The following is a 19,729-nucleotide window of genomic DNA, read 5'->3' as shown; positions in this document are numbered from 1 at the left end:
GTCACGGCACCAATGTAATCGTGTAGTGGTTAATGTAACGTCACGGCATCAATGTAATCTTATAGTGGTTAATGTAACGACACGGCATCAATGTATTCGTGCAGTGGTAAATGTAACACCATGGCACCAATGTAATCGTATAGTGGTTATTGTAAAGTCACGGCACCAATGTAATCGTGTAGTAGTTAATGTAACGACACGGCATCAATGTACTCGTGTAGTGGTTTATGTAACGCCATGGAACCAATGTATTCTTATAGTGGTTATTGTAACGTCACGGCACCAATGTAATCGTATAGTGGTTAATTAATATAATCTCACGGCATCAATGTAATCGTATAGTGGTTAATGTAACGTCACTGCACCAATGTAAACTTATAGTGGTCAATGTAACATCACGGCACCAATGTAACCGTATAAATGTCTGTCTATTTCAAACAGTCATTTTTCTCGGTCGAAGTCCAAGTCTTGGTAAATATGAAAACACTCTAGACATTTAACCTATCACAACGGTCAACCAATATTCAAATTAGACCAAATACTGAAGACTATGTCAACGTCACATAAACTTTACTCCAAGTTGTTGGTAAATGAAAAAAAATTCTTGTTGATCCATATATTTAACATAATGATAAATACAAAAATATACATGCAGTTATACAAACTTAAGCTTCCCAATATCACCATTCTTATCAAGTTTACAACGTATATATAAGCTTGCCTTATTGTTAAGATAAGTCCAAGTTACCCAAACCCAAAGCACGGACTAAACACCTAACATGTTAAACTTAGCACAGTAGAATCGGAAGCGAAGAATCTAACAATATACGGGACAATGAACGAAAAAAGTGAACGATACATGAGATAGAGGGAGCCCACCCATCTACCTAGGGAAGTGAGCTGACTCAAACCTAGGCAAATCTGACATTATATACACTATCAGTATGCTCGTTATTCGAATAGTGAATAGCAAATACACAGCCAAGAAGTTTTTACCTTCTAATTGTTGTAGAAAACATGTGAACCCAACACATTTCGGAATCATTGTGGGATCATAAAATGTTCTGACTATGGGAGCATATTTTTGTGGGTTGTCAGCTTTTAAACGGTTCATGGGGATGTAACTTCGTAGATTCGTCTGTATTATTAATTCATAGAGACTATGTTTTATAAATGGTTGTGGGTGTTGTTTTGTGGATAAGGTACATAAAAATACAGTGTACTTTTCAAAACGAACATGACAGAAAAGTGCAAATACATTCCAAATAGTTTATATATATTACCAAAAACGTAAATCTATATCAGCCACACGTAGCTTATGGACATATCTAGAGTAGTCGGGTACATTGAATTGTTAACGGAGATTTCTCTTGGTTACAGATCTGATGCAAGCATGTAATCGCTTTGATAATGGTAACCTTTCTCTTCATTCTTACAATGGATAGCATTCCTTATTGGGGTTTCTCCACTGAATCTGTGGGGCGTGGGTGGAGTTGTAGCGAGTGATAAGCTCGGTGCACGATGTTTTTCCCGCGGCATAGTGGAGTCTCCTGAAGGTCCTGACCAGTAGATTGTGGTTATAGTCCCTGTCCCGATGACTGTGACCCTCGTAGTTTCCGCGATATGTCGTCTGATGGACAGCCAATATGGTCTCTGTCGCGTCAACGACGTGACCGCGCCTCCTAGCGTCAAGTACGAGCCAGTTATCGTACGCCCGTCTACCGACTATGACGTCGGGAATGTCTTTCCACGGATAATTTTTCATCGTTATGAAATAGTCCTCACCCCACGCGCTGAACAGAGTCCCTCTGAACTCTGCCGCTTTGGTTATGGTTATCTGGTCCCGCGCCTCTATCGCCGTGACATTGTCCACATTGGTTCTTCTGCCTATGACCATCAGGGGGCGCGATTTGTTCAAGCTAGACGTTAACACCGTCAGTAACGTTATAATCAGTGTATCCGTGAAAAGGATGTCACCATTGGCGTATGCATAAAAGGTGGAATTGAAAACTTTGATGGTATCTAAGTACATATTTTTCAGAACAGGCACTCCTCTTCCTGCTTTTGAGACGGGCAATACTTTCCATCCCATTGCTGTAACCTGGATAGACAATTCGTTCTCATTTGTAAACAGTATTGGTTGTACAAACGGTTTTAAAAGATTCCAGTTTCTAACTGTGTTATTGTGGCAAGTGAATTTCTCTACGGAAGTCTGCCACGTGGTGAATAGCGTCAGTAGCGTGGCGTTAGTGTGCAACATGTCTAGCGCTAGGTTCTCTGTATTGACAGGGGCCCTACTGACATTGCGGTCCATCCTGGACCTGGAAACCTGTGTAGAAGCGTAATTTCTGGTAATATTTCTATCCTTTTCAGCCGAGTAAGTGTCCGTAAAGAATTCTCCATATCTGATATAGTCCCACAACTCCCATATCTGCTTCTGCCATGACCGGAAGTCGCCAATCGCCGCCATGATCATTTTGTGAAGCGTTAGGCTCTGAAGGCTGACCTCTGAATATAGATACACATAGACGGAGGTGCAGATAAAGCACAAGGCAAGGACCTTGAAGTGCGTGACTCTGCTGACCAATACGGCGGGAATACGGACGGCTCTCATTTCAGGGAATCCTTGGTTCCTGTTTAAAAAGACCGGAAAGATTAGCAGAAATCGAATAAATCAGTTCACCGGGATATCTGAACGTGGTTGGTATGTAATCAAATCTTGAAGCCTTTGGGATTCACATGTCTTTGATCATGTGACCTACCAAGTTTACATTCACAAAACTTTTTAAACATGACGTGTATTTATCAAAGGTAGCTAGCATTGCAGAAAAAAATATATAACCTGCGTTCACAGGATTTGATCATATGACCAACTAAGTTCATATTAAACATAATGAGTTCTTTTATTTAAAAATATTCTTTCGTCAATATCTAGGGCATTTCACGTACTCTATCACGTAGATTTCTGTCGTCATTCACAAATAATGACATTAATTTGTTGTGTTATTTTATTAAAGAGTTGACATAAAATATGTTTTTCACCTATTTATTTGATTTATATGCACTCGCTGGCAGTATATGACGTCAGAAGTGACGCTATTTTTATAATTCTATCAAAATCAGTCAAAAATTGACATTTTTCTTATCTTTTTCGAATCGGAAATACAGAGCGACTCTTTGAACAAGAACGAATTTTTTGTCACCTATAAGTACTGGAGAGATACATCTTTGGTGAAAATATTTTGTTTGTTCAAGCAGTCGCTCAATATTTCCTTGAAGAAAAACTGCTTCAAAACAAGCCGTTTTATGATAAAAATGCGAAAATGGCGGAAAAAGGTAAACTTTATGATGTCATATTTTTTAATTGTGGGCACTAAAACCAAAATGAAATTTATGAAAAACTTCAAATGTATATTTGTTCAAATAAAACAAAGAATTACATTAAAATGACAATGTTCATTTAAGGGCGCCATTTAAGGCTCAAACCATATTTATATATAGTCCTTTACCATGAGAATAAATTTTACTTAATTAAAGGTGAATTTGATTGCAGAAATACGCGTGTTTTTTTTTTATCTCAGTTTTGGATATCTAATATATCATCTATTTTTTTCATTAGAATAGTATAAAAGTCCCGACAGCGAAAAAAAAATTATAATATTTCTATATTTTAATATTTATTAATTAATGCATCTCCAGCTGGATGGATTTAATTAATGTGAAACTTATTTGAATTTCAACGAGAGATTTTAAGAAAGTGTTTTGAGGGGGAAAAAAATACATTACTTACAGTATTTATGTTTCCTACCTGGTAAAAGTCTGTCCTTATATCTCATGCTTCATATCTGTATCAACGGAGAGAGGAGAATGTCGGACAGGTGATGCTGAAACATGTAGAAGCGATGAGGGGGGTATTATCACCCTCGGGTTGACTGCAGGTGGTGTAGGGCCGAGAGACCAGGAGAAAATTGCAATGAACCTAGGGCTGTGTGTTTACCGAGATATTAATGTGGTGCTAGTAGAGGCGATAATAAGGGGATAATATCAAAAGCGTTATGAGTTTAACGGCCTTCCTTGTGAATGGTCAGCAGACGTAAACGTAAATGTGACAGCGCTTCAAATAAATAAACCGTAGTCTTGAGTTACCAATCGAAACAACAGTTTAACAGCCAGAAAAAAGAAATTCAATAATGTAGGTATAAAAGCGTCATTGGCAACGAAGGCAAAAAAATATTAATTTTGACGACTGACCCCCCCCCCCCCAAAAAAAAACAAAAAACCAAAGATGCGTTTATAAATGTAGGAATGAATGTGTTCATGTATATGTTAAACAACAAATTAACTTATAATTTATAATTATATGACAAAAGTCAAGCTTATTATTTAATATCCAATTATCCTTTGTCTTGTATACAAAATATATCAATAATATATCACTCTGTAAAATGGTAAATAATACTACATGTATATACTATATGCTATGATTATTTTATAACACCACTTCTTGACTTTGTATTTTGGAGAGGGTTAATATAGGCTTTGCCTGTTGCCCAATCCATTTGACTACTCAATAAAATATGTTTAAATTAAACCAAAAGTATTACGCAACCGGATGATTAGTCAAAGATAAATCAAAGCATTGAGAGTACTGAAAGGTTGACAAGTTTAATATGTGTATATATCACATATAAAAAAGAATGGCAAATTATCAACAATGTATTTAAAACTATATTATTAAAACCATTTGTTCTTTTGAATCAAACAAGCATTAATTTTACAAAGTTTTGAGCAATGAACGACATGCTTAATGACAACAGTTAAGATGGGTCCCTACTCAGAGATTGTTTGGTTAACGTGATTTTTTTTTATTAAATCGTTAGTTTGGCACCTCGTGTAATTAAAAAAAAAAGTCATATCTTAACTACTTACTGTTTTTTTTTTCTACCAGAATCTCCACAATATGTTTACCTCCTTCTTCATAATATGTTTTCAACCATCTTCCATTTTTTTCTTTTTGCAGTTTTAAATACTTTTATCAAATGAAACCAGTCTTACATATGAATGTTAAAATCACTTCATGTCAAGTTAAAAAACCCACATTACTGTGGTTATTTTTATTGCTAAACGGATAAAAAAGGACATTTTGTAGGGAAGGCATACCACATAAGAAAATAAAATTTAATTAAAAAGGACACTTATATTACAAACGTCTTGACCTATAGGACCGGTATCAGTTTCTGGGTTTGCAAAAAGCATATCGATTTCCGTTCCACTTCTTGATTTTAGGCCATAAACAGTAAACTCTTAGGTTTTAGTTTTCATAATGTATAGTGATTGAAAATACAGTTCCACAGTCGTTGTCCGAGCAGTATGAGTTATGAACGTCTTTTATTAATTTTTGTTTTCAGTTTACCATTCTATGATATATGTTCTCTATATGTGTTTATTTACAACAAAGTACTTATTGGAAACAATCGAAAGTCTCGCGTTACGCGATTTCAAAAGTCGCAAACCTTTTTAATGACTCTGCGACAAATAATGCACGTCACCTTTGTATAAGGGGGACTTACCTGATGCCGGAATGGCAATGGGACGGAAAACTCTATTTTTATCTGATCTATAAACCGTCCTCCTGCATTTTGGCTTAAAATGTTACCAATATACACGTTCTTTGCAGAGAACGAACTGCATTTACTTTTCAGTAACTTTCACACAATTAGATCTATATCATTTCATAATAATAATAGTTTATTTCCAATTTTGGGCCCAGAGGGCATACAAGATTACAGATATTAGATAGAAATGCCTAAAAGAGAGATTCTACATATAAAAATAGTCCATACACATACAATACATGAACTTAATTGTAACAGCCGGGCAAATGTACATCACTCAGTATGTCAAAACATATGAACAATGTGCATATAATATATAGTCATAAAAGTAGTTTATACAAATATAAAGATAGTATCATGATTTGTATAAGTATTTCACCGGTAATTTAGATCTCAAAGTATTCTGTCTGTTTTTGAAAGCATTGATGTCTGGAAAGGCAAAAGCAACAGTTTTTGCTCACGTATACTCACGCTTTTTTTGGCATAAAATGTAGATATTTTTCTAATCTTCTGTTCATAAGATTTAATTGGTATTACCAATCCAAAGTAAGATTTTTCGGTTTGCAAATTGCAAAGATCTTAGTGGTGTGTTTGAAATACCAAATTTTACAAATGTTTTGTCAAAAAACCATTTCCATGTATGTCAAACAGTGCAAATTGAATCTACTGTAATCTGTTTAAATTTCTTCTAAATCTGACACAAAAAAAACACCAGAAAACCTTCTAAAAATAAGTCTTGTTTTCAATGAAATATAAATGGAAAAGGGGAAAAAAGACGCTTGCTTTCAATGAAATATAAATGGAAAAGGGGGAAAATGACATACATTTTGCGCGTGAGTGTACGCGATTAACTAATTTGAGGTATGTACTGAAATCTAAATATATTTACTATTTGATTCTTATTTAAATTTTGTGATACTATTACAAATTCAAATCGCGCTTGCAAGTTGTAGGGGAGTCTCGACTGATCTATTTATAGCCAAGCACCTGTCAAGATTTATTTTTTCTTCGGAGTTGCATTATGGGAAAAGACAGATGTCCAAACATGGCCGCCAAAAAACAGGGATTCCCTCGTAGTACGTTTTCATTGTTTTTAAACTCAACAATAACCGAACAATGAAGAATTTTTTGATCGGATTGGAAATATTTTCAAATACAAGAAGTGTTTAGATCGATGAATCGAAGCTCATCATGCGTGAATATTTCTCACAAGAGGAAAAACTATTGATAAAAGATGAAAGACCAAGGAACTATGTTTGACAGTAAACACGGTGTTTTTATGTATAATAATCGTAATAGACTAGTCTGATGTGATGAATTTGATAAAGTTGATGTAAAAATGTCAGGTCGACACGTCTGTTTTGTGTGTGGTAGCCTGGGAGCGGAATCTTCGCTGCGAATTAAACCACATGACAGACTACCTTATTTTCCCTTTCTTGAACACCATGATCCACCCAAAGGAGCCCGACTACCGACTAGTAACGGCAATGTGGACTGTTGCAGAGTGTGTTATGCTTTTTTGACTCAACAGTGGGAGACCTACGAGCGGTCAAAGACTCCAGCAATCAAGCGCTTGTACTGGTTGAAGCGTGCAGACGATGGGCATTTCACTGGTGCCGAGATGAGACTGCAGGGGGAGTACATTGCTCAGATCATGGGTCTTAATTATCAACCAGGGGTCGAGGGTCGCGGCTCCCCAGACAACAGCACTAGAGATTACCCTCCTTCACCACCATATCGCAAAGAGGAAAGGGCCACCCCCAGCAGTAACCACTCTGCCCCTGGAGAACAAAGCTTTAACTACAAATCTGATGCAAAATCTCAAGTGAAATCTAAACTACCAAGCCAACCACGGGTGGAGACCCCTGTACATCAAACTCCTAAGAGGGGACATAGTGAGGGTGTGCTTGATCTGACAGTGAGAAAAGAACCAAAGACAAAACAAACTACAGCACCAAGTGATAAGGAACAGACCATTATTTGTTACATTTGTGCACAGAGCACGTTAGTGAGAAATTGTAAGTACGTGTCCACAGCTATGAATTCAACCAGTGAACCTTTCTTCCCAGTCTTGCAAAAAATAAGTCCACCAGAGGGAGCCTTCCCCCTGAACCAACATGGCCAAGCGATTGTGTGTGGGGACTGCAGACTCCTTCTATACCAGCAGTGGCAAGCTTATGAGTTAGCAGGAGTACCATTTCAGAACCGTGTCTACAAACTCTGTGATGATAAAGTTAAGATCCCTAAGTCCGAACCAGTGAGTCATCTTGATAGAGTACCTAAAACTCCAGTTGAAACTGATGATTATGTGTGTTATTTGTGTGGAAAACTGTATGGCAGTGATTTGATCAGATTGTTGTACACTGTTCCACCACGCGATCCTTCCATGGGGACTCTTTTCTTTCCATTTGTCCAAGAACTTCAACGTCCAAAAGGGGCACAACCTTTGAAATCTGACGGGTCTGTTTTATCATGCAGAAACTGTTATGCTGAGCTCTACCATCAATGGCAGGTACAAGAATCCATGCAAATTCCTGTGTATCAACGCAAGTACTCTCTGTCTTGTAACAGGGATGATACTGAAAGGAATCGAGACGTGGATGCTAGCGAAAACCAGGAGTCAAAGAAGACTGTCGTAAAGACAGAAGCTACTCACCCTCTGAACATCCACATTAGCGAAGGGATGTCTGGTAACAGCAGCCTAAGCTCAGCTGGTCTGTTAGCCATAGCAGTGTCCGAAGGAAAGCTAGGACATCTCACAAATGCATTGTCACCTCAGAAACTCTCCACAACAATGAAAAGACCGTTCGAGATTGTAGGCAGCTCCACTTCAACCATTTCAACCATACCCCATCCTTTAGAGCAAGCTGTTTCAAAACCTAAAAAGATCTGCTTCTTGTGTGGTGAAAAGTCAAGAATGATGAACACCCATGTGATCAGTGCCTACCCAGTCACTCAAGAAACAAAGAGCAACAATACCATGGTGTTGCCCTTCTTTCCCTTCCTGAGAAGCTCAAGCCCCGCCCCTGGGGCAGACCCAATGACAGAGGAAGGCTTTGTGATTGTGTGCAGCATCTGTTTCCACATGCTTTTAAAGCAATGGAACCTTTTTGAAGAATATCCCAATGCTGAAACTGTCAACCGCTGGCATCGCAGATATGTTATGCCGGATTTTGTCTGCTACATTTGTGCTAAAAGAACTGATCGCAAACAAGTCAAAATGCTGGAGGCAGCCAAGTTTCCTTTCCTGAAGGACATTAAATGTCCCCCAGATTCCCTGATACTCAATGGGGGGCTATTGGTGATTGCTTGTAAGCCCTGCGCCTTGGATTTGAACCAGCAGTTCAGTGAATATGAGAGGCTTAAGGTGCCAATTGGCCTTAGGAAATACAACTGGGTCCAGAGAACCACTGGACTTGAGCTTGCTGATCAAAGTGCTTACATGGAGAGAGAGGTGGGACTTACATTTAAATTTATATCTATATTTAATGATATAATTCAGGAGCTTTCCTGGCTTATTTTGGGGTCTGTTAACCGAATCCATTCCCAATTGAAAAATCATCAATATTTTCCCAACTCAAAACCTTTTTTCCCAATCAAGGTGTCCATAGATGTTGGAAAGAGCTATTGACTTTTTTAAAGACAGAAGAGAAAAATGTTATTTTAACAAAGTCATTTGAATTAATATTTAACCTTGCTGATATTTAAAATGCAACAAAACAGCTTTTTTCTTTACTTTTGTTTACATTTTGGAGCATGATAATGAAACTAGTAGTATTATTAGAAATTTTATCATTTTCCTAATGTCATCAGTTTACGCATCAATTTCCGCAATTCTATGGACCCTGGACCCAGTTTAAAAATAATAGGAAAACCCCTGTAATTTTTAATTTGCACTGCCCAAGTTTTTTATAAGTACATGTACTTTGCTACTGTTGTGTGAAAAAGTTGTATTGTTCATGTGTTCACTGTCGTAAATTGCTCAGAGTTTAAACAACCTCTGTATAGCCATTGTACAATTTTTTTTCCTAATTAACTTATCGAGTATAAGATTATTTTACAAAATGCCAAGGTTATACACAGAAAGGTAATTTCTAATGCACTGCATGTATCTCGAAATATATGCCTGGAAAGTGACCATGAAATCTGGTATATATAAATTATATAATCTTTATAGAGCACATCATAATGTTAATATATAAAAAAAAATCCTAAACCTTATTTTATTAGTACCTTTTTGTGCTGTCACATTCTACCAGTAATCAAAATAAAAAATGTGAAAGTGCATATTTTATGTTTTAATATCATCATTTAGAAATGCCAAAATTGTACCGATAATAAATTTCTACTGATCTTGTTGATAGCATATAATATATTTTGCAAATAACCAGAAAATCAATTTTTAATTGCCAAAAAAATGGACTTGATTGAAAAAAGTCATAATTATCTTCCAGTTGGGGGGGTGGGGGGGGGGGGGGTTAAATTGTGTCACATTATCTCTCTTACAAGCAAGGAACTGAAAAAGTTACCATATAACTAAATTACAGGGATATTTTTAGAGTATATCTAATGTTGATGTCTTAAAAAAATAATATGTTATTTTCTATAATGTCAATCAATATGCATTAAATTTATATTGACTTTGTCTTGTGCAGCTCATTTTTAAGCATCTTCAAAAATTTTACAAAAAAAATTAACATTATCAATATGGCATATTTATATTACCAGATAGAGCATATTTTCTGACTAGTTTACATTAGTCTCTGAAGCAGTAAGATTTTTATCATTTATTAGGGCCCCGCAAGGATTTGCGGGTGCCCTATAGTAATCACTCTGTCCGTCCGTCCTTCTGTCCGTCCGTCCGTCTGTCACTCTTCCGTCCACAAATTTCCTGTTTTTTTCTAATAACTTTTTTTATGGTTGCCCAATCAAGTTCAAATTTGGTATGGTAGTTCAGTAGGCAGAAATACATATTTTGATGCTAAGTTTGGTTCTCTATGTCTTCTGGTTTGGAGCTGGGGTGGTGGGGTAGATTCATAACTATGCATAAGAAGAATGGGCAAAGAGAGATAACAGCTGAGAATGAATGGGCAAAGAGAGATAACTGCTGAGAATGTTACCATTGTATACATGGAAGGCTGTGCAATATTTGTCCTTTGGGATTAATTAACCTTCCACAGGAAGAAAATCCTAAGCTTTATCTTTATCTGTCACATTGAGATTAATTACTGCACTGCCTGTGTCTGCAAATGAACTTTGTTTTGAAGTTAAGGTCAATTTTGAATGATGTGTAGTATTGTGTACATTCTTTGAAATATGGATTTGAAATATAATATTCATATTTTTTGGGGTTAAAATACCGTACACAATGATTTATGATAGTTTTATTGAATAGAGGCAAAGCCTAGGTATCATTGCATTGGTATCAATTCTTTGTTTTTTTAACAAATTTTATTTCATCCCATGTTAACCCACTTTATCCCGTGGATATGACTCATTGGATATTTTTTTGATATTCCAGAGTTGTGACTTTACAATGGGATTTGCCTAGGCATAATGAAGTAAAAATAATGTAGAGTTTTATAAACAGTGTAAACATTGATTGCGGTGTATAAAATATGGGATAAATAGAATCTCATGATTTGTAGTATAATATGATTTTTATCCAACTTGTGTGTTTTATCCCCTCACTAAGGCTTAAGAAAAAAACACTTTAATTGTTGGATGAAAATCATATCCAACTACAAATCACGAGATCCTATATATTCCAGTTCTTTACATCTTCTGCCGGGCATTTATTTTTCATCATTGTTAATATAAAGAGGATGGAATTCAAAGTTTTCTTCACTTCTCTATATTAATTGTCATAGCGGGGCCCTTCCTGACTGGTCAGTTTTCTAGTTTGTGTAATATATATTTTGGGCATCTTAAAGTGGCTATAGCATAGGTCAAGATAATAATGAACTTACATATACCCCAATACATGTATATACAGAAACTGTGCCATTATGTTCATGGTCACTCTTTGATAGATTTGAATTTTTGTTTATGCACAAATCAACATAGGGATGTGTTAATTAGTGTTTTCATGAGAGAGATATAGAGATATATATATAGAGAGAGAGAGATAGATATATATATATATATATATATATATATAAAAAGCACTAAAAATAACCAACGACACGAACAATAAAGTAAAATATTGTCAAATTTTCGGGACAACCCGTCCCTTCTTCAGGACAACAAAATAAAAACTACATAAAAAAAAAGAAAAACATCTACAAAACTAGCACTAAACTAAACTAAATAATATATAAAAACTAGATAATGTTTAAACACCGGATCAAAACGTGGCAGCTACATCTTTAATTAGTCTTGTTTTTATATATTATTTAGTTAATTTGACAATATTTTACTTTATTGTTCGTGTCGTTGGTTATTTTTAGTGCTTTTTTATATCTCATCTTATAACCGTATATCTTTTGATCCGACACTTTAGATAACGAGTGTTGTTGGTTTGCTAGTGCTTCTTTTTTTTTTTTTATATATATATATATATATTCAACATTCATAACACACACAACATGATAGCTGCAATAATACCCGTATTTATTTGATGAAAAATATTCTTTTAGTAAATAACAAGTGACCAGCAAAAGTCACATGATCAGTTATGTTTTTTGATGTGTTTTTATCTACCTATTACTTGTATTCCTTTAGGAGAAGGAATCTCATTCTGAAGCTGTAGAGAGCAGAGACATTGACATAGAGAGCCTGGATGAAACAGCATCAGAGAATGGTATGTACCGTACTTGAACTGTGTCCCCTAACTCGATGTTTGTCTCTGTAGGTAATCACTCTGTCACTGTACTCAACCCTTTCCTCTGTACTCACCTGCTGTCTTTGTATACTCACAAACTGTGTATTCCGTCTATAGTTATCAGTACGTTCAGTGTGTTATTGTCTTGGCATTATTTGTCGCAAACTTTAAAATCTGTAATTGTCAAATGTCAACCATTAAGCACCTTTATGCTAAGCATTTTTGAAAAATTTTGTGTGCAAATAATGCTATATTAAACTTGGTGTGGTTTATTGTAGCATTTTTTTCACCTTTTCTTCTTTGCATTGAGGTAAGTAATTATATATATGAACATCAAGAAGTAAACAGGGACTATGTACAAGGAATGACAAAACAGTTAAAAATGAGTTTGTGATATATATATATATATACATTAGCTCTGTGGTCCAGGATTCAAATTATGGTATGCTATTAGGGGAATAATATAAAAATTCATTATATTTTATAACTGCAAAAGATTCCACTGTTAAAAAATGTCCCAACCACTTAGCAAATCCAGTGAATTCTTTGCTATGGACAGGTAAAAAAAAAGTTAAAAGATGATACTTTTGAAATGCCGTTGACAACATTAACCTTTTTTAAAAAAAATAAGGTTAGAAAAGGAAATGGTTTTTCCTTCAATCAATAAAGTGAAAAAAATATCCCTGAACACACAATAAAGTTATTACTCATTTTGACTTTGAAATCTGAAACTTGAGCTGAACTAACAAATGAATGAAAATCAATCACTCTGCTACAGATTAAAATGATGAATAAATCACAGGTTTTAACACAAGTTGCCTCTCTTTGCAATTTTTGTACAAGTTGTCTCTCTTTTGACTCTTTCCATGTTGTGTTTTATTTAACTGTTTATTTTTATCTTCAAAAAGAATGACTGATCAATTGCTCTAAATGAAATAATGTAGTTATGAGATAAATCTTAATGATATTTGTTACATAAATGGCAGTAACTGAATTTCAAGTCACTGTATTGGTATTACATCAACAGATAAAGCCTCATCAGATGAGGGGTTATTTTGGTAAACTGACTTGTTCTGAAGTAACAGCCAAATAAACTGTAAATGTGAGAGCATGCAGATGGTTAGACACTGGGGTAAATGTTTACAATTTCTCACTGTCTGGTGAATGGGGGTCTGCTAAACACCCCAGATAACATCTTTAATCCTACTGATTTAACCTGGAATTTTCTAAGAATTCTTGCACACCCCAGGGCACAATTACAGCTTCTTGAAGCTCAGCCATCTCACCACAAAAAACGGGGGAGAAATCAATGACAAAGACACGGTGACAGTATCTGGGGAATCAAGTGCGACACCCCTGACCCAGGCGTGTCAATGTTGCATAAAACACAAACGCAATGACAGAACGCCTCCCGTTACAGAGCCCCGCTAGGACCTCTCCGATGTGACATTACTGAAGTGCTGTAATTATGGCCTCTGTTGGGAATATTGATTTTTTCACTTCGCAGTTTTTTGTTTTGCCGTGTTTTATTAGAGAGCCTGACTTTTTTTTTATATGGAAGTGATCAGATTAGTTTGCCGTGCTGCACATTACGATTATCTCTCCTTGTGATTTTGTAGAAGATGTTACGCCATTATCAGATTTATATCCGAAAAAATTCCTTTATCGATATCTGATGGAAAGCTTCACCATTACGGGTGATGACTGGTTGATAAAATGATTTACACTGAGAAGTTCAGCAATGTCCAGGCATCCTTAATCTGGCGGTAATAACGCTCATTAAACTGGTCATCTCAATTGAAGGTGTTCATTTCTAATTTTGATGTTTTCCTTTGATTAGAAAAAACCTGAAAACTTTTTTGGTATTTTTCATATCTTGGATAAAAATTAATAGAAACATTTTTAAAGTCTCCTTTATGAAATCATGGAGGAAAAAATATGATAGTTCATGAGTTTTTTCTTTGATACGGTACCTTTTTAAAAATCATTTTTTTTTTCCACTTGTCAAAACAAAGAATCAGACAGATGCTGTATTTTAAATATAGTTATGGTAATGGGGTGGAATATTATTCCTTTATTGTGTCAGGAATCAATATCTCCTTGTAATTTTGTAGTCTGTGTTAAATAATAAACTAATAGGTTCACGGGAAATTTGTCCATTAATATCGGCTCCTCAGTAAGCGGATTGATTTCTCTTGTATGGACCCCGATCAATATGCAAAAGCTTTATAAACATGGGGGTGAAAAACGCTAACCTTAATAATAAAAAGATATTAGTATATCAATATTTAATGAATCATTTTATGGAAATTGCAGGGATATCATATGTATCCTTGTAAATGGATCTAGCGCAATTTCCTGTGAGACTTGCCGACCAATTTGTGGATGTCCGCGTCTGATTCTAGCTTGTTTATTGGGTGATGAACAAGCCATAGTTATGGAGACCCTTCTTTATTCTTTCTGGCTGATTAATTAATATTGTTCTCGTCTCCGATTGCCCATGCTGTATTGACATCATAGTTATACTGTGTTGATGTGTAATGACTGATCAGCAAAGAACAGTCAGAAATATTTCTGAGCTTTGCTAAATCACAATGAAGTAGAAGTAAAAAATTTCCAAATACCGGTGGTTAATGAAATTCGATACAGATTAAAAAATCCCATCATGGGCATTCAATGCTGGCGTATCGGCCAAGATCTTATTAAGAATTTCTATAAAGAATTTGTTTTGTGTTGAAACCTGTCATTTCCTTTTTTCTTATTTTTTTTTATTCATTTTCCTTTTATTACACCTAATTCACCTCACAGGTACTTGGCATTTCGTTGAAACCCCAATCAATACTGGCGATTTTTTAAACTGTAGAGTATCTGTCATTAGGAGCCAATATAGCAGGCTGCAGGCACTTAACACGCTTTTGCCATTTATCCTTATAAAAAAGAATGGCTTTCCAAAGAAGCATAAAGCTGCTTTTTCCGCAAAATCTAATTACTTGTTGATTGGAGAAGTCTCAGCAAAACCTAATTCGCTTTTGTATAACAGTAATGGAGTCACAGATTACAGTACTACGTTATTGATAAAAGTGTCCTAATGTGACAGGAAAGGAAACAAATTTAAAGTAGATCCCTTTTATTGTCATGGAAACTGTTCTAACTGATCACATGATCACAGCCAAGGAAATATAAACTGATGGCAAATTGATTAAAAAATGCCCCGTAATTTTGGATGTTCAGATGATTTTCTTAGCTACATAAGACCAAAGTGATGAGGTTTTGGCTCACTTTAACAACAGTTGAATTATTCACATTAGTAACAGCATGCATATAGCCCTCGGGGGTTATAAACAAGATTTATACATAAAAGAATATACCCCCAAAAATTATCTTGGTTAATTTTAGAAGTCAGTGACAGTCCTATTCTGGATTTCACCCAAGAAGGGGATCAGTTTGCATTATAAGGTGATATTTCTGAGTATATAAGTTTTATGAAACATTATCACAAGGCTCAATTAAATACATTTGAAATCTACTTGCTGTGGAGGCGATGGAATGTGAACAAAACCAAGGTCACACAAGTCACCGCAGGTCAAATGCGAGTTTCAATCCCAGGTTTATTGATAAAAATATATCATACAACACAATCTTTATTTGTCGGCTTGACAGGTATTTAATAGGAAGTCTTGTGTATCGACAGCTTGCTGCTCTCCGACAAACTTCTTTAGCAAGAAAATTGATTGGGTCAATGAATTTCAACACAAAAAGGTGCGTGTGATTTGGGAACGATTATAAAGTTTAACATCAATTACACATTGAATTACAAATATTTGTGTTTATGACAGTGCATCAATATAACTTCACCTAGCCGTGTGTTTGAGAAGACTACTTCAGTGTTGAAGCGATTATTTATGATTGATCCTTTTAAAGATCGGCCATCTCAGTGGAGGAAAAGATTTTAACACCTATTGAAAATTGCCTGCCAGAAAAGGAACAGACAATTACGCCTTGAATATGTTTTATATTTCACTGTAGATATTTTATCTGCTGTTTTGTGACCCCACGACCCCTCATAGCAGAGAGTACACAGTAGATTATCTCAGACTGCACATGATATTGCGGGATTGTTACAACATGTGCATATTGCTTGTCAGGCTGTGCATGTTTCACAAAACTTGAAGCCAAACTACAGGGGAGAGAGAAGTATTAAAACGGTGTGGAATTTACTTGCAGATTTCAGACAAGGGAATCAGGATGGAAATCATTTCTATTCGTGTTTGATGGATCATAACTGTGAGGATTTGTTAAGTGGAATTGTGGGTAATATCATTGTTCTTTACATCACAGTAAGTGAGTGCTTTTGTTTGTTTGAGGTCTGAGGTTAAGTCATGTGAGATATCAGATATCAGCTGTCAGCAGGTTGATATCTGATCGCCTTGGTTAGGAAGTTGAGTTGATAATGAATTGTTGAATGCCCATGATGTGAGGAATGTAGAGAGGAGACTTTGTTTGGTGTTGGAGAGATGTAGAATTATTAGTGGTGAATTGATTAGCCAGTTAATTACTGTTTAGATATTTAGAGGGATGGCTGAGTGTGTCAATAAACTAGACGTGATTGTGAATAGCTCATGCACCAGGCATTTAATTGTTCCTCGCTGACTGACAATAGTAAAAAATTAGCCAAACTAGCAATTATCTACCTTCCTATAAATATTTTATCTTCTGAGTTTAATCAAGTTATGGAGGGTATTTGTAGGAATTAGGACTGTATGGTGGGGTGGTGTATGACTTCCTGGAGATTTTTGAGTACTGCTGTTGGTGTATAGGAGATAAACAACCCAACCAGTAAAGTTCAATAGAGCACCAATGATTAATATATTTCTTGTTATGTGACTCACTTTAGGAAATACTACTTCAAATTCTTGATAATGTTTAGAGAAATAGTTTGCAATCCAACCAATAAATGCTAGGGCTTATTTGATCACTGTGTCAGAGATTTGGTGCAATCTTCATAGCCTGGCTTAGTGTACAGAAAGGCAGAGGAAAGGAGTTTGTTGAACACCTTCTGAATTGCTTGATGGTATCATAAAGCCCCATTATACAGAAATATTGGCCATTAAAGAGATAGTTAGCAAAAGGTTGTAGTAGGATATTGTTCTGTCTGGGATTAAATGAGTTAGATTAGCTAGATTAAAAAAAAAATGCTGATGTTATCCAAAGATCAGACTTTGCCATATTTTTCTGCCATCTATAGGGGGTTGCTTGATGATATACATCACCTTGGTAGATTAGAACATGCGTCTGATGACAGCTACAAGACATCTGATAGTGTTGAAGAATTGGCCAAATGTTAAGGGAAATAACTGTGCTAGCAAGGGAGCAGAAAGGGAGCTAAACCAAGATATTAACTGTAGTGAGGTAGCTTAGTTTAAATTCCATTGATGGGATTCTGTTGAAGAACTTTGGATCTTGTTATTTCTGTGAAGCATCCAAAGTATGCTGTTTTCATTTGAAGTGATTCAATGGTAGGTTTAAATCATGATTATTTCCCCACAACCTGTAAAAGTTAGTGAGTAAAAATGATTAATGGCCCCACTGCTTACATGTTTCTCCTTGTCTCAGTCTGTCCTTGAGGCTGAGGGGATGTTGACCTCAGGGGGAGAAAAGTACAAACCCCAATATCCTGTCCTGATTTATAAATAACAGTACTCGTACTATGTTCCCCCAATAAAAAGCCTATGATGTTCAAGGATAAATTATTGATTTGGTGCCCGTGCATAGCTTTCTCATTAAAGCATCAACACTTTGAAAAATGACAATAATTGTTTTAAGATTCCAATCAGTTGTGTAACCAGCTAACATCACACAGTCCTGCAGGAAAGAAGTTGGCAGAGAGAGCTGTTAGCTTTTGACATTGGCTGTGTACATAACCATGCCCTCCTGAACAGAAGCAGAAGAATTATAGACTGGATGCCATTGTGAAACATTATTGACTATACAAGTCAATTACTGTGGATAAAGATTAATGTATTCCGACCTTATCATGTGATGTTAAACCGCGGAGGATGAGAAAAGTATATAACTTTGTTATTGATCGGAGGAGTCTCCAGCACGTTTAGCTTCTGTTTGGAATTCATTTATTGGATTTGAAGTAATTTACGCCCAATTATGAGAAGAGCCACTGTTTGATCTGGCTGGTGAAATCTTTTGTGATTTGTCGTAGCATTACTGGACTTAGATATTGTGTGATGGCGGATAGTTGGCTCCTGTAGAACCCCCCAAGATGGTGGAATGACAAGATCTGTCTATCTTCACACCTCTCCCTCTGGTCTCTGTCTTAATGGCTGTTGTCGTGTTTCTTTGTCTCCAAACAGCAGAAGTAGCTCAGGATCACTAGGTTCCCTTCATTAACTGCCTGAGAACTGTAAGTAACAGCTCTGAATGTCGACAGAGGCGCTGTCATTCTGAACATAATGCTCAAGAGTTGATTTCATGGTCTCTCAGAGAAAACTGTATGTGATTGGTGATGTAATTTTGGTGAGTTTGAGCCATTCTGTCCTTCTATCTTTACAAGGTTTTTGTAATATTTTCATAGGATTTGGTAGTTCTTTAGATATACTACTTTTTATGGGTTTAACCTTTAGAGATTGATAATCACTGTTTTAGGAAGATGTTATGGTATTTCCCTGAAAGATTCTTAGTCAGCTATTTTTATTGGAGATTTGACATGTAGCCTCAATATTCACAACAATTTGTCTGAATAAATAAAATTAATATGATTTGATAGGCTATTGGATGCCAGCAATCTGTAGCTAATTGCTTTATAGAGAAGAAATATAGAGTAGGTCTTGGTGCATGATGCTGGCCAATCTCTCTGCCCAGACTGATGGAATATAGGCCATTGTTTCTGTGTTTGTAGATCCGGGGGAGAAAGGAAACATTCTCGGTGGCATTTAGGGATGTTAGTCGTAGAACCTCTCTTCCTTGTTGTGTGAGTGAAAGTGGTTAGAGAGGCAATGTGAGTCATTTGAAGATGTCCAATGTTGAAAGCCTTTTTTACAGTACTTGAACTCATTATGTTAAATATGTAACAAGTTTTGTATTATTACAGCACAAGTGCATGGAGGATAAGAGCCATAATTGCCTTGGTGAATTAATAACCCACTAATTTCCCTGTAAACCACATACTGTGCGATTAACTCGCTTAATTTCTTTCTAGTCCAAATAAGAAATGAGTGACAGAGTTTGTGAATGAAATTCTGTGATAAGTGAACTTATAACTGACAATGAGCCACCTGAA

At 35.9% G+C, this 19,729-nt stretch overlaps 2 protein-coding genes across 3 annotated transcripts in view; one reads left to right on the top strand and one right to left on the bottom strand.

Moving 5' to 3' along the window:
- Nucleotides 1-558: 558 nt before the first annotated feature.
- LOC128189207 (uncharacterized) lies at nt 559-3,946 on the bottom strand. The gene is made up of 2 exons (XM_052860727.1): nt 3,809-3,946; nt 559-2,633 (listed from the first exon to the last, which is right to left on the bottom strand). Exon 2 carries the CDS (start codon nt 2,612-2,614, stop codon nt 1,433-1,435), a length of 1,182 nt encoding a protein of 393 aa, XP_052716687.1. The 5' UTR covers nt 2,615-2,633; nt 3,809-3,946; the 3' UTR covers nt 559-1,432.
- A 2,703-nt stretch (nt 3,947-6,649) lies between these two features.
- Nucleotides 6,650-19,729, top strand: part of LOC128187078 (uncharacterized) — a 30,016-nt gene continuing 16,936 nt past the window's right edge. For both annotated transcript variants that reach the window (XM_052857177.1, XM_052857175.1), the window contains exons 1-2: nt 6,650-9,069; nt 12,339-12,417. In XM_052857177.1, the coding sequence (XP_052713137.1) occupies nt 6,955-9,069; nt 12,339-12,417 (2,194 nt within the window). In that variant the 5' untranslated portion in view covers nt 6,650-6,954. The remainder of the gene's footprint in view (nt 9,070-12,338; nt 12,418-19,729) is intronic.

This window comes from Crassostrea angulata, chromosome 6, assembly GCF_025612915.1.
Source record: "Crassostrea angulata isolate pt1a10 chromosome 6, ASM2561291v2, whole genome shotgun sequence".
Classification (NCBI taxonomy): Eukaryota; Metazoa; Mollusca; class Bivalvia; order Ostreida; family Ostreidae; genus Magallana; species Magallana angulata.
Note: the sequence above shows the minus strand (reverse complement) of the source record. Positions and strands in the feature narration are given on the sequence as shown.

Excerpts from the sequence above, each read along its gene's own strand:
- LOC128189207 (XM_052860727.1), bottom strand. The coding sequence starts at position 2,614 with ATGAGAGCCGTCCGTATTCCCGCCGTATTGGTCAGCAGAGTCACGCAC.